The following is a 15,858-nucleotide window of genomic DNA, read 5'->3' as shown; positions in this document are numbered from 1 at the left end:
GCTTTCAACACCAATCCCCAGAATTTGCCCTTCTACTGGGGGAACCTGGAGCAAACTGGAGCCATGGAAGGTGGTTGAGCGGGGAAGTGATAAGCTCAGGGCTGCATCTTAGGATTTTTAGCGAAAGTCCAGCAGCCTGCTGGCTACGTAGGGAGGGTGGAATTAGAGACCAGAGCCTTCCCTGTGTACCAGCCCATGGCCTCACAGGCCGTGAAGTCAATCCTTTGTTCAGATGCAACTTAGGTGGAAAACTCCACGGTGCTCAAACATTCAAGGAGGCTGCAGCAGGCGGGGGCCAATGTATGGCTCCAGCTTCTCCCCATGGGGAAGATTTCCCTCTTCCATTGTCCTTCTCTATCACCGCTCCAGCCATTATCCATCTCCTCCCCTCCTCAATACCAGAATCCCAGTATTTTAGGTGGTGATGAGCCCAGCTCAAAGTCAACATTTCCAGCCTCCTTTGCGCATATGGTGTGGCTTTGTGACTTAATTTTAAGGTATGAGATATGAGTAGAACATGTTGGAAGGGATTTCTACAAATGCTCCTTGAAATAGAAATGATACTGGTGAGGGCTAGTTCTGTCCTTTCTGCTTCATTTTGCATTCAGCTTGGAATGCAGATGTGATGGTTGGAACTCCAGTAGCTACCCTGGATGAGGAGGTGACCTTGAGAATTGTTGCCTTGTGCTGAGGATAGTAGAACAGTAAGATAAAAGACCCTGAGCTTCTGATGACACCACCATAGGCGTGCCCATATCATCCCTGGGTTCCCTACTTCCAGACTCTCTCAGTGACAAAGAGAAATAAACTGTTAGTTTGTTTAAGCCACTGTTTGTTCTTGTCTCTATTACCAGCAGCCTATATTATTATCTACTGCTGCATAACAAATTACCCCACAACTTAGTGGCTTAAACCAGCAATAACCATTATTATCTCTCCTGCTTTCTGTGGGTCAAGAATTCAGACATGGCACAGAGGATGGTTTATCCCTGCTCTGTGATGTTCAGGGCCTCTCCTGGAAGAATTGAAGGCCGGGAGTGGAATAATCCGAAGGCTCGTTCACTCACACACCTGGCAGTTGACGCTGGCTGAGGGCTGAGGGCCTAACTAGGGCTACCGGCTGAAACCCCCAAAGAGGGCTTCTCCGTGTGGGTTGGGCCTCCTCACAACTTGTCTAGGTTTCAAGGACAAGTGTACCAAGAGGGTGGAGGCTGCATTGTCCTTTGTGATCTAGCTCTGGAAGTCTCATACATCCCTTCTGCCCCTTTCTGTTGGTTAAAGCTATTACAGAGGTCCACCCAGTTTCAAGGGGAGGGAACATAAGACCCCACCTCTCGATGGAGGCTTGTCAACATCACATTGAGATTAGCACAGTGGGATGGGAGATACATTAGTGGCCACGTTCAGAAATGTAACAAGCCAAATGCCATTCCTAACCGATCAACATCTGCAAAAAGATGAACACCGGCTGTTTTATGATGCTTGTTTGAGGGAAGAAGTTGGTGGTATGTCACATGTGGGGGCAGAATGACATGTTTTGGTCATTTACTGGGGCCCTCAGGCTGATAGTAGATTAAATACGACCACAAATTCTTTGTAGCTCCTCCCCTCAAGAGGCAGAATCTATTTCCCCACTCTTTAAATCTGGGCTGGCTTGGTGACTTGCTTTGACCTGTAAAACATGGTAGAGGTGAGGCTGCGCAGCTGTGGAGGCCAGGCCACAGGAGGACTTGCAGTTTCTACCTCTGCTCTCTCGCAGCCCCAAGACCACCATGCTGTGAAGGTGCCCGGCCTAACCTCCAGACAGGTGAGAGGTCACATGTGCGAGAACTCAGGCCCCAGCCAAGAGCCAACAACAGCTTCCAGGTACCAGAGTGAGGCCATCTTGGACACGCCAGGCCAAGCGGGGCCACAGATGACTGTGGCCGCAAGAGTGACCCCCAGGTGAGACTAGCAGACAAACCACCAAGCTGATCCTGAAGCCCAAATTGCTGACCTACTGAATGGTGAGAAATAAGAAAATCCTTGTTGTTTTGGAGTGGTTTGTTACATGCAATGGAGAGCTGTTACAAGGCTCTGAACCCACTTCCACCTCATGACTGAGGGTCACTGGGTCTTCACAGCCAGGTGGAACCAGAAACCCCAGTGTGTGCTGAACAGCTCCCATCTCCTGGTCCTTGTCTCTTGTTCACGTGTTTGGTGTCTATTAGAACAAGGTTGCTCCATTGTAACGACTGAGGAAGAGGGCAGAGCCTGGCCCCCAAATCCCAGAGGCCTCTGCCCCTGCCCTCCCACCGAGGCCTGACAGGGCTCCGCCCAGCACGGCCGAAACAGGGTGCCTGATTTCCACCCTCACCCAACCCCACTCCTCTCTGTCTTTGCTATCTCAGTAGTGTCACCACTGCTGCTTAAACCAGGCACTTACAGAGCAATCATCTTCTTCCTCTTCTTTGTTTTTTTTTTAAACTTTATATTATGTACAACTTCAAACACCACAAAAGTAGAGAGATTGGAGCAAAGAGGCCCTTTGTCTTCAGTACCCAGCACTGTGACCATTGCCCACCGAGACCACCCTTATTCCACCCTCATCCACCCCCACTCCTCACCTCTCTAGCTGAAGTATTTTGAAGATCTAGAAGTTGTCGCATATGATCCATAAACAGCTCCTTCACCCCTACATGAAATCTACACCCAAGATTCTGCCTACAACACATCTCTCTAGATACCCCCCAGTCCTCTTCCCCACAAGCCACCACTTTGCTCCAGGCCCCCAGGGGCCCTCCTCCAGTGACAACCTTGAACTCTCACTTCCTCGCATCCCTTCCAGCCCATGCAGAATCACCTTAAAATCTAAACCAAATCGCATCTCCACCTCACTTAAAATATACCAGTGCCTCAAGTAAAATCCAGACTCCTTCCCTGGCCCTCAGACCCCTGTGAGGTCTGCAAACGTCCCCAAGCTCCCTCTGCCTTTCAGAGCCCCAGCCACAGTGCCTGATCCTACAACAAGCCAAGCCCCTCCCCACTCGAGGTCTCTGCAGATGCTGTCCACCTCCTGAGCCCTCTTCCTCCCCAGCTCTTCCTGAGACCCCTGCACTGCTCTGTCTGAAGCCATCCACTCACCTACCTCAGCTCCCTTTGCATTTTCTTTCTGCCACTCATTGTAGTGGCAATTATTTTTATTTATATATAGATGAGGTTATTATTTGTTTCTCCTATTGGAACTAAAGCTTTGGGAGGCAAATGGTCACAGGTGCAGATCTTTTAGTTGGACAGAGATCCAGCTCTGCCACTACGACCCGAGTGGCCTGGAGCAAGTTACTTAACCTCTCAGCTACAAAACAGTGGATAATAATAGAATCTGCTGACTTCAGGGGTTGTCATAAGGATTAAGTAAGATAATAGACCACCAGGCTTAAAACAGGGTTTCCAACATAGTAAGTGCTCAGTAAACTTAGCTATCATCATCATTTGTACTATTACAATTATTAATTATAAACAGGCACTCCAGGGGAGAGGCTATAGCTCAAGTGGTAAAGCGCATGCTTAGCATGCATGAGGTCCCAGGTTCAATCCCCAATACGTCCTCCAAAAATAAACAAATCTAATTAACTCCCCCTGCCAAAACAAAATAACTAAATAAAAATATAAACAAACAGGCACTCCATACCACACACACACACACACACACACACACACACACACACCAGCAGGCAGCAAGCACGGTGCCTGGCACACAATTGCTGTCCAGTGAATACATGTTAAGTAAATGACTCCTCACTCCTACCAACACCTCCGAGGTTACTGGGGCTAAAGTCCTGAGGATGGGCTGGTGGCCCACCTTATCCTGTGGCCCAGACCAGCCAAAGGAGTTTGCATCACTCAGCCTCACTTTACAATTAATGAGCTGAGAAGGGCACCCAGGGAAGTGTCGGCTGCTTCTTCCATCCAGAGCCACCCATGAGGTTTTGAGTCTCCTCTGTAGATCTGGACCCAGGACTACTGGGCACCTAGAGCTTCCCCAGGGTGGCAGGCCCCTGCACTTCTCGTGAGTTTCATCTTCCCTGTTAGGGCACACATGCTGCCCTCTGTCCTCCAGAGCCCGTGAGCATGAAGTCATTGCTGAGGTGGCTGGAAAGGACAAGAACACATCCCTGAGTCAGGGTGGGGAAGGTGTGATGCTACCCTGCTGGGTGAAGGCAAAAAGCTCCTGGGAGTCAGATTCAGCAGGAACAAAGAATGGAGTGGCCAGATTGATAACTGCACACCAAGTGCCACATTACTTCTGCTCCAAGGAGGAGTTTCTGTCCAGAATGTCAGTTGAGACCACAATCGGCTAGTTTTCCATAACCCATGGTTACACACAGAAAAACAGATGTAGTGTTCTTCTTTTTGGCTGCTGTTTTAAAACTTATAAAATTAAACTAACCAAAATAAAAATACTGATTTTTTTTCAGTAGAAGAGTTTCAATTTGTGTTATAAATCACAGTGTGTTATAAAAGACTGCATTAAGGTAAAGATTAATATTTTAATAAAGATCAAGTTCAAATCTCTAAAAAAAAACCTTATAAAATGAACATAAGATCATTGAAAACTTCAGACACTATGGACATTTATGAAGTTAGGAGACAGAACTCCCCCAGCGCATGGTGTGATTTGCTCAGTCTGTTTCCCAGGCTCACTGGGAAAGCAAAGGGTGGGGCGTGAAGGATTAACCAGTGAGGGTGGCAGCGCTGGTGGTTTCTGGGATCCCCAGCCATGGGTAGAATGGAAACTCCAATCTCTATCTTCAACTTGGGCCTCTGGCTTGAATTCTGGATTCAGGCATTCAGGTGCCTCCTTGAGCAGCCCACTTGGGTGACCTCCAAACATGGCAAGCTCAGCGGATCCCACACTGACCATACCATCCACCTCCCCAAAGTTGCTTCTTCTCCCACGTCTCTTCCTCCATGAATGGCATCACTGGGGAGCCAAATCCAGCAGCCACTGTCCCCGCTTCCTCACATTCAGCCGGCCATTGGGTCCCATCCAAACTCACTCACCAGCCACTTCTCAGTTTTGCTGTCTGCTCCCATCCCAACTCTGCCTCTGCCTTGTCCAGGTCACCACCCTCTCCAGCCTGGGCCAGGGTCCTGCGTGGTCTCACTTTATGTAATCCTTTTCTCCCCTAGTTTTATTGGGATATAATTGGCATACAGCACTGTATACGTTTAAGGTGTACGACATAATGATTGAACTTACTACATTAAAGAAATAGAAAAAAATTTTTGGGGGGGAAAGGTAGAGCTCCATGGTAGAGCACATGCTTAGCATGCATGAGGTCCTGGGTTCAATCCCCAGTACATCCATTTAAAAAACAATTTTAAAAAATCAATAAACCTAATTACCTCCCCCCAAAGAGATAAGTAAAAAAAATTAAAATTAAAAAAATTAAAAAACAAAACAAAACATTTTCTCCCTGTGATGAGAACTCTTAGGGTTTATTCTCTTAACAGCTTTCACTTATAATGTACAGCTGGGTTAACTGTCTTCGTCATGTTGTACATTACACCCTAGAACTTATTTATCTCGTACCTAGACATTCGTACCTTTTGACTACATTCATCAATTCCCCCTCCTCCCACTCCCCACCTCTGATAGTCACAAATCTGATCTTTTTTATGAGTTTGTCTGTGAAGTATAATTGACCTACAACACTATGTTATTTCCTGATACACAATAGTGATTCAATATTTCTATACATTTCAAAATAATTAGCATGCTAAGTCGTCATCTGTCACATACAAAAATATTATATAACTATTGACTATTTTCCCCACACTGTACATTTCATACCCGGCACTCATTTATGTCATTAATTGAAGGTTTGTACCTCTTAATCTCCCCCACCTATTTCTCTCCCCTCCCACCCGACTCCTTACCGTATGTATTTTTGCTAATCCCCTGTCTGGTTACTCTTGGAGCCCTGATCTCCGGTGGAGTCTCCGATGCATAGTTGAGTCTTGATAAATACTGAATAAATGAGTGAATAGTTTGTTGTTTTAGTGGTCAGAGGTTCCACTTGACCCTTCCCCCTGTAATAGCCCTTGTTCCCATGGGGTTACGGGGCTCTGTGTGTGTGTCGAACTGTCTGAAATTACACACATAGGAACCAGGACAACAGCCCGAGGTGGGTCCTCTGTGAGCAAGTTCTGCAGTGGAGGAAGAAAATAAAATCTACTCTTTTATTATTTCCTTATTAGTGAGAGAAACAGCCACTTAGAAGTTGCCTGCTGCTTTAAACCAGCTGATGGGTCTGTAATCAGGAGCCGTCCCCTCCTCTTCAACCAACAAAATTGCAGGCCCGTGATCCAACAAAGGCCAAGTGGATGATCCTTACTCAGAATGTAAGTTTTAGGCAAAGTCTCAAATATTCTGAGAGTGGCTGGGAACTAGCATCCGGCAGTGGCCTGATCACGCTGCTCCCCGTCCCTGCTTCAGCCTCCCAAACTTCCTCAATGTCTGCTTGTTTCCAGGTCTGACTTTCAACCCACATTAACTGCACAGCTCCCAGTGTTCTACCAAAGATTCCCTTTTATTTTGCTTGCCATCGAAAGATGCTGATTGGCTGGAGGCCAAGAAGCCCCTGTGAGGCAAACACTTGATACCTCTTCTCCTCTAGGAGTTTAAAGTGATTAAATAGCCCCAGGTGGCGGGAGATGGACCTGAACTGAGATCAGATGTCAGGAAAGAACCTCAAGGGCCCCCCAAGAGGTGGAAGCTAGACACAAATTCAGTACCAGTGTCTGGATGCTTCCTGGATGAGGACCAAAGCTGGAAACGCCTCCTGACCCAGCCCCTCACTCCAGTGGCTGTGACAGCTGTGGCAGCACACTGTCCCCTCTAGCCCCATGGCCACATGACCAGGAATGACTGTTGTGTGATAATCAGCAGCAACATCACCTCTCTCAGCCGTCCAGATAGCAGCACAAAGCAGCTGACAACCTCTCACTAATAAACTAATAAACTATTAAGCCGACAATAAAAAGAAAATCTTATCATCTGTCTTACTGGGCTCTTCACAGCAGAGTTTGCTTGCTTCTCACATCAACCTAGAACCATCTTCCGTCCCTAAGTGTGGTTGGCAGAATAATGGACCCAAGTATGTCCACATCTTAATCCCCAGAACTTGTGAGTATGTTGCCTTACATGGAAAAGGGGATTTGCGGTTGTGATTATGGTTAAGGTCCATGAAATGGGGGAGATTAGTATCCTGGAAGATCCAGGTGGAGCATTGACCTCAACTAGTCCTTCCAGGGCTTCTTTAATCAGCCTGTTTCCAATGGCCCCTGAGAATGGAGAATCTCTGGGAACTGGTGAAACATCAGTCTGTGGTTTGGGGAGCTAACAGGTGGGATAGACTGATTTTACCATCCCTTTCTCCTAAAGCCTTGGAATTCTTTCCTCTGCATTATTCCAAGGAGGTCTGACTCCTCCTGGGTGACCCAGTGCCAATTCGGGGCTGGAGTGAGCCCTGTGAAAAAAGCTGCTGTCCAGATGCCTGCATTAGAGCAAGAAAATCCAGCCTCCCCTTAGGCCCTCCAAGACCATCCACACATCGAGACCTAAATATTTACTTTCTGCTGCCTGGTAGTGCAGCCCCCGAATCCAGATTTGGTTGTGCTCCACAGCCTTCTGTCGTTCATCTTGGGTGTGCAATCGTCTTCTTAAATTGATTTTGCCCACACACACTGGCCCATTTTGTTTCCATTTTCCACCTCTCATTAGCTACCATGGGACAAACCTAGCAATGGAGTAGAGCAAGGGGGAAGGAAGGGGTTATAGGCACCCCTCAATCTCGTACTTTCTTCCCAGTCCCTGTAGGTATCCTCCATCAGAAGCCTGGTGTCTAACAAGCTCCTTCCCTTGATGTAGGGCCCCATGTACTGCAGCAAACTCATAGGGTCGCCATGAAATACTATAAAACTTTGATAATATTAAAAACACAGAGATACTGGGGATATTTCAGACAACTGGCAAGCTGCTAGCTTGAGGGAGTTCACAGTTTCAACATCAGATTGGACTGCTTTCCTTTCGATGATGTAATATCTTTGCACAGCTGGATTTTTGGCACCTACCATGATAAAAAGCAAGTACCGCAGGGAAAGCCAATGTGGAACAGGAAATGAAGGTGACGAGGTCCAACCTGATTCCAAGTTTTGAGAAGGGATGCACATACCCCATGAGCAAGTGACTGTGGTCATTTAAGAATAAAATAAAATATCTTTGTGTCTTTCAATGTATGCATTCTCAAATGACTACTGAAGTATTAAAACACAAGTACTTCTTATGTTTTTTGAACCTAACTGTGTATTAAATTGAACTGTTGGCTAATTTTTTCTTGACCAAGGGATGCCGTGAAAAAAAATCACTGAGACACTCAGGATGTGGTGAACTGACAGTGTTTGGGAACCTCTGTGACAAGGACTCGGTGGGTGTGGCATGTCAGTTTCTGCAGATTCGGCTCTTCTGTGATCAGTTTCTGCACTCCCATCCTCAAGGCTAAAGCAGACAGCACTTCCTGAAGCAGGTTCATTCAGCCACCCGGAAGGTCTTCATTGGCTTCCAGCTAGAAACCTTTCTCTCCTCATAGAGTCCTTTCCCCTCTCCAACAGATTATCGTGACTATAATGAGTATTGTAGTCTGCCAATTTTTCAAATGAGGAGTGGTTAGGGAACCTCCCTAAGGTCTCCAGCGTTCAAGTAGTGGAGCTGGAGTCAAAGCAAGGCTGTCTAGTGCAGGGTGCCTGGTCTTAACCACTGCTAGTTGGTCTCCTGGTGAGAAATCCCCAAACTCACTAAAACCACGCTAAAGCATGGCCACTGTCAGGGACCCTAAAGCTACTTCTGGTCTGGGCCCCTTATCTAGATTCCATGAGGTTACAGGCAGTGCCTCACTTAGCATCATCCTCCACCAAAACCACAACACCTGACCATAAGTAAGGCTTCACCTGCCCCCCCCACCCCAATCACAGTGTGATCATCCTGGGAGCCCACATCTTGCAGCCTCACCCCTAAACTCAAGTTCCCTGGGAGGTGGGCATTTTCTGATCAGAGACATGGCTATCATTATGGACTGGCTCTGCTCTAGGAGCAAAGATCACGGAATCTACCTGGGTTCAAACCTCCACTTACTAACTTGGTCAAATAGAACAGATGGCTTAACACAGGCAAGTGCCTTCAGCTTCCTCATCCATAAATTGTGGTAAAAACAGCACTTTGTGGAGACTGTTTTGGTTCTTAAATGGTCTTTAAATTTTATGGTTCTTAAAATGTTCTTAAATGTAAAGCCCTTAGAATTGGACTAGACTTATAATGAGTTCTGCAAGCACCTACTATTATTTTCATTATTATTTGGCACCAAGCCTCGCTCCCATTCAGAGAGGCCAGGGCACCAGAGCTAGAATCTCCTCGAGGAGGCATCTCACTCCCCAAGCCCGAGTTTGTCAGGGGTGGCTCTGAAGTGCTGGCACCTGAGCTCAGTAGGTGTGAGTTCTGCCCCCCTTAACTTTAGCTCCCCAGTCTGTCCCAGTAATGTTTGAAGAACATTTTATTGAGTTCCTAGCACTGAACTACAGTCTCCTGGAGACCCTGTCTAGTGTGGAAGTGAGCAGGCTAATATGCTCAAATGTAGTGATGAGCGCTGATATGGAGGTCAGCCCTGAGATTAATCTGACTCCAAAAACTGTGACTCTCCAATTCCAATTGAGGACCTCTGAACACAAACCCACTCCCTCCCGCCAAACACACAACCCTAGGAAAGACGTCCACACTTTGGAGCACCAGCTGGGAGAAGGGAGGACCCAGCACTAACAATTCTTGGCCCCCAGGTGACAGGCTGTGCTTTTGCCCCTGGGAAACAGGATTCAAAAGGAAGATTCAGCAAAAGTCCCACCAGCTGCTGTAAAGACTGGCAGGGACCGCCTCAGCTTGATGGCCTGTGTGAAGCCCCCTTGGGGTCTTCCAAATACGACGAAGGGCACCTGCGAGCATATCTGTTGTGTTTTTGCCGGCAGGGGGTGCTCAGCATGTATTTGAATAACACAAACATTTAATAAATTGTGGAACTATTCATTGAGCCCTAGTGTGCCTTGGGAGAGAGGCTGGACTGCGTCTTCCCGGTGGCCGCAAGCCACGGCGCCGACGGCAGGTGGCGCCAAAGGCGCATTCATGGAAGCCGTCCGCGGGGCTCTTCGTCTCGGAGCGGCCTCCAGAGAACCCGCAATCTAGTCAAACTGAAAGGAAATCGTGGGTAGAGAAGAGAGAGGACGCCACGGCCGTGTTCAGGGGCATCCTGGTCAACGGGGTGCGCACCCAGTTGTCTGAGCATACCCAGAGGCAGTGAACAACCTCGAGAGCTCAGGTCCAGAGCGAGCTCGGCTTGCTTCCCGTCAAGGTGGGGTCTAAGGGTGGGCGGGGCTACACATAACAGAAGGCGGAGTCTGAGAGAAGAGGTTGGGTTATGTTCTCTGCGTGGTTGAGGCTAGTGCTCAAAGCCCCAGGAGGAGCGCTCTGGGTGGGCGGGGCTTAGGGACCATCACGGGCAGGGCTTCTGGGCATTCTTAGTGGGAGGGCCCTGAGGCTCTGTGTAGGTGGGCCATTACCTCAGTGTGAAGGAAAAGTGTGTTAGCCAAACGTGAGCGGAGCTCTTTCTTTTGTGAGACCGGGCTTGGGCCGCCCTTGCGACTGGGGATGCGGTGCGGGGGCGGGGCTTGTAGCTGGGGGCGTGGCCAGAAGAGGTGCTTGAAGGGAACGCGGTTGCTCCTGGAGGGCAGAGTTTGCATCCCTCCCAGACAGAGTTAATGTTTCTGCGGGATTCCTTGCACCTGTGGACTGAGTCCTCAGCTCTGTAAAGGAGGAGACTTTGTAGACTCTGGGCGGAGTTTATACCTCCTGGAAGAGGGAACTACTAGCTCTGCCACTCTCCTAGAGAGAACTGCGCCTAGGAGGCGGGGCTTATGGCCCCGGTGGGCTGTGCCATTGGTACCTCCTTGGTTGGGACGGAGCCGATAGAACAGAGGGGCGGGGCAATCGTTCCGCGAGAATCTCTGAGCTGACAGAAGGCGAGGCTGTGGCTTTTGTGGACTTGGCCTCTGGAGAGGTCCCGAGGGGACGCTTGACAGCAGTGGGTGGGCGTGGCTCGTAGCTCAGAGAGACCAGGCTAAAAGCCTGGAGAGGCGGGGCCTGAGTTACTGGGCGGAGCCTGAAACGCAGTACTGAGCCTGGGCGGAGCCCCAGTTCAGCGCAAGTAGGGGCTCTGCCCTGGGAGGCCGTCTGTTTAGGCCCGCACGCAGCTCTGCATCTGGTGCTCATTACGGGATGACAAAGAGCCGGCTCTGGGCGCTCTTCCCCACTCCCATCCCCGCCCTCTGACAGCAGTGGTTTTAACTCCTTCCTGCCCTCGGGGCGCTATGGATCTCCAGCCCAGGGTCACTGGAGGGAATTCCAGTCCTTACCATCCTGGCAGGCTTTGTCACACCCTCCCCCTAAGCTGCGCCCCCACCTTCTCAGACCCAGTGCTCTGGACCATCTCGCGACCCCCACTCCCAATCCAGCGAACCTCTCTGGTTGCACCTCCGACGTTAAAAGCTTGGGCGGGATCTGGCAGGGGCATCTGGTTTGAGTTAGAGGAACGTGAGAGTGGAGGGGGGCGGTTCGTAATGTTCCCTCCGCCCCCTCTGCACCGCACCCTACCCTGCACCCGCGATCGTCCCTAATTCCCGCCCCTTCTCTCCCCGTCCTCTGGGGCCCGGCTCAAACTTCTAGCCCAGGCCTAGCCCCTGGGGTCAGGGGGTGGCAAAGGGCACTGCTTAGGGAAAGGGGCTCTGGGCCATCCGTCCTCGCCTGCCGGGTGGTCGTGGTGGTTCTGCTCTGTCCTAATTAGAGGTCCCTTAGAAGCTGCAACTGAAAAATTACAGAGGTGGTGGGAACCGGCGCCTCCCCCTGCCAGGTCCCGCCTCTCCCTCTCCCCAAGTATGTGAGGGAGGTTGCTGGGTACCCCCAGGCTGTGATTTTTTTTACCAGCCTCTCCTCCTGTTCATGGGACACCTCAGCCTGGAGCTCCCTGAACCATCACTCAATCTGAGTTCTCCCTGTCCCAGCACCGTCCATGCATAGAAGGGCACAGTGTGGCCCAAGATGGGAAGGCCTTGCTCAGGAGGCTGCCTAGGGAGCTGAATATGGGATCTCCTCCTGGGTTCCCTGCTCTCCCCAACCCAGCCTGCTGGGCTCTGACTCCCACCTCCTCCCCAGAGCAGAGAGGAGGCGTGCCTCATAAGCACCTACAACCCAGAGGGGTGGCAGTACCCTTGAGTGACCTGAACCTCAGCCACCAATTTCTGGGCAGCCTTTGGGGATAGGAAGGGAAATACTGGAAGAAAGGAGAAGCTCACCCACTAGACCCCTTTCATTCCCCAGAGTCACCAGGCCTAGAGCTTACCTTTGACCTCCTAAGCCCCAGTTTGGCTCCAATTCAGCAGAAGCCCTCATTCCAGAACCCTCCTCCAGATTCAGTCCCACCTTCTTAGAGTTTTGGTAAAAAGAAGAACAAATATGGAATTCTCTCCATGCCAAAGCTCCCATTCCTAGGCCCGCTGTGTGACCTTGGGCAAGGTCCTGCCCTCCGGGTTCCTGTTTCCCTGAGAATCTCTAGAGCATACACTCCCTCAAGGGGTCTTACCTTATTTCCTTGCAGGCCCAAACAAGCTGAAAGAAGGTCCTTTTCTTTTTCCTGAGTCCTCCCAGACCCTCCCCTCAGGCACTAATGGAGGTCAGGAGCTCTGGGTGAGGTTGGCACCTCGTTTATTGGAGAAGATCCCAGCACCCACCCCCAGAGGTCCTGGAGGCCTCAGCATCTCCTCTGTCGTGAGTGCTGGGCCAGGAAACAGAGTTCCTGAGTCAAGTCTAGTGGTTGAGTGAGAGAGGAGTCTGGCTGGGCCCAGGGGAGCAGGAAGCCCTCTGTCCAGCTGGGCAGCCCGCATGGGTCCCTGGTGCAGCCTGAGACATGTGTCCAACGCATGCTTCTTTCCCCCACCCCGCAGAGGGGGTGCTGCGCCCCATCACACGCTGGTTCTGCAGGTCTGCACCCCTGTGAGGCTGCCCCGGTGGGGCGCAGGTTCCGTCGGGCCCTTGCTCCCAGTGTGGGTGACCCAGCGATAGCAGTCGGTCACACTCTTGTTGGGTGCGTGGGGGCCACAGCGGGTACAGTACACAATGCCCAGTGCGAGTAGGACCACCAAGAAGACGCATGCGGGCACTAGGAGTGCCACCAGCAGCCACCGATCATCCCTCCGACTGCGGCCTCCTAGACTGGCCTCCCCCAGGGCTGTCGGGGCAGCTGTGGGAGCTGCTGAGGGCAGCCATGGGGTCAGACTAGGGTCAGGGGCCCCTTCCCTTGGGACTTGTGGGGCTTTGGAATGGGGGTGTGTAGGGCTGGTGAGTGAGGTCTGGTTAGTGGGGCTCTGACCAGGCAGAGAAGTGTGGAAAGCTGGGGCCTGGGTGGCAGCAGGCACAGGGACTTGATGGGCAGGGAGTACAGGGGACTTGGAGGTAGTGGTCAGAAAAGGCTGGACAGTAGAAGTAATGGGAAGGTGGGGGGCCTTGGCTTTGAGGACTGGGACATCTGGAGTCACACTGGGTGGATGGGGACTGGAGGTGGTGATCAGAAGGGTGTGGTTAGCTGGGATTCGAGGCAAATGAGTGGTGGTCTGGGTATCAATGGCCTGGGTATCTGGAAACATGGGGGATTGGTGAGCAGGGGGCAGTTCGGGATATTTGGCTGAGATAATTGGGGGCTGGTGGGCAGGGGTTGGTCCTGGGTATGTGGCAGAGATAACAGGAGGTTGGTGGGCTGAAGGCAGATCTGGATATTTGGCCGAAATCATGGGGAACTGGTGGTCAGAGGGCAAAGATGGATGCATGGCAGGGATCAAAGGGGGCTGAGGGGCAGGGGCCAGGGGTGGGCGTGTGGCAGAGATAATAGGGGGTTGGTGGGCTGAAGGCAGTGTGGGGCGTGTGGCAGAGACTACCACAGGCCGGGTGATAGAGAGCACTGAGGAGAGGTAGGGGACCCTGGGAGCACTAAGCGGGGGTGGCCAGGTGGGATCCAGGTAGGGCATCCGTGGCTCTCCATCCTCTGGGAAGCTAGGTCTATAGGCCAGGCCAAAGTCAGACGACTGCGTGGCTTCCATCCACGGGATCCCAGGCATCTCTGTCCAGCCACCATCAAAGGCCTCCCAGGACTCATCTTCATCCTCTTCATCCTCCCCGTCATCCAGCAACTCGTCCCCAAGGTCCTGAGAAGCCCGGGCACCCATGGCCCCAGCAGGGCTGCAGCTGATGCCATCGGCCTCAAGCTCGTGGCCCTCACTGCAGTAGCACTCAAAGCCACCGACGTAGTTGACACACATCTGCTGGCACACGCCTGCGATCTGGCACTCATCTGTGTCCACGCAGCGGTGTGGCTCATCCTCGGCTGGCCGGAAACCCAGGCGACAGTGGCAGCTGTAGCCCTGTGGCCCACCAGGCTCACACTGCTGCTCACATGGGGCCTGGGCACAGGGGTCCTCGCAGCTGTGCCCATCCACCGCCAGCCGGAAGCCCTCGGTGCAGCGACAGGACACCCGACCATCCACCTCCTCCACACACTCGTGTTCACAGCCCCCGTTGTCGGGGCCGCAGCCAGTACCAGGGCACAAGGGCCCAGCCCGTGACCAGCCCACACCACCGTCGGGCTGCTTCACACAGAGCAGGGAGGCTTCTCTGCCAGCCTGGCACGGCACGGCAGCAACGGAGCCAAAGGGCAGCCACTCAAACTCGGTGGAGACCAGGTGGAAAGGCGTGGTGTAGACTGCTGGGCCGGCCTGGCCCGCCTCACCAGGCAGCGCTGGGCAGGAGCCCTCAAAGCCGAACTGGCACAGGTAGCCATCGACGGCCAGCGTGCACGAGCCCTCGAGCCAGCGATGCTCGCCACTTGCCTCAAGGGCCGCACAGCGCTGGGCCGGGCAGGGCCCGCCCGTGGCTGGCTGGGCCCAGTTGGTGAAGGCTGTGTCCTGGTCCCCCGTGGTCCATGTGAAGCCACGCAGTGGGCGCTGCGGCTGGCATTGCCGGGCCTGCCGCTGCAGCCCGATCCACAGCAGCCAGCTGGCCGGACCGGAGCCCACCAGGCTGTTCACGCGCTGGGCCTCCTCGGGGGTCCGCGGCGTGGCCAGGTCGCCCCCAAGCTCGCGGCAGGCCAGCCAGGCCTCCAGGAAGGTGCGGCGCCGCGGGAAGAGCGCGTAACAGCTGCCCGGGCCGCAGGCGGCGCGCGGCTCCGTGGCCCAGGGGGCCTGGCCCAGGGTGGGCACCGCAGCCGCCCAGGCCAGCAGCAGGCGCAGCAGCATCGCGACGCCCCCCGACTGGCCCGGGCCCGGCCGGCGGCTGCTCTTGACAAGGGGAGGGACCCGGGCCTCCGAAGGGCGGACCGGGGGGCGGGCCCCGGCCGGGCTGAGGCCTTGTAAGGAGTGGGCTGGGGCCGCTGCCAGCTCCCTGCTCCCGCTCCCCGGGGCAGCCAAAGCAGGAAGCATTTGGGTGGGGGGCAGGGGTTGGGGGTGCTGGAGGTGAGGGCGGGGGAGGGGAGGAGGAGAGGAGGCTGGACGACCCTCAGAAAATTCCAGCGCAGTCTGGGGCTCTTGGCAATGGGATGCCGTCGCTTCCCAGAGATTCACAGAGACCCAAGTCGGGACACACCGACCTCATCACACCCGTGAACAGCTGCTTGTCACACGTGTGGAAGCATGCTCTGACTCACACACTTCACATCACACACACGTGTATGCTTC

At 52.7% G+C, this 15,858-nt stretch overlaps 1 protein-coding gene across 1 annotated transcript; it reads right to left on the bottom strand.

Annotated features, from left to right (window-relative positions):
* Positions 1-12,818: 12,818 nt before the first annotated feature.
* Positions 12,819-15,427, bottom strand: CD248 (CD248 molecule). The gene has a single exon (XM_031447964.2). It carries the CDS (start codon positions 15,418-15,420, stop codon positions 13,099-13,101), a length of 2,322 nt encoding a protein of 773 aa, XP_031303824.2. The 5' UTR covers positions 15,421-15,427; the 3' UTR covers positions 12,819-13,098.
* Positions 15,428-15,858: the final 431 nt, after the last annotated feature.

This window comes from Camelus dromedarius, chromosome 12 (genome assembly GCF_036321535.1).
Source record: "Camelus dromedarius isolate mCamDro1 chromosome 12, mCamDro1.pat, whole genome shotgun sequence".
NCBI lineage: Eukaryota > Metazoa > Chordata > Mammalia > Artiodactyla > Camelidae > Camelus > Camelus dromedarius.
This window is presented reverse-complemented; position numbering and strand designations above follow the sequence as displayed.

Bases quoted from the DNA above. Each gene is read 5' to 3' on its own strand.
- CD248 (XM_031447964.2), bottom strand. From the start codon at position 15,420: ATGCTGCTGCGCCTGCTGCTGGCCTGGGCGGCTGCGGTGCCCACCCTG.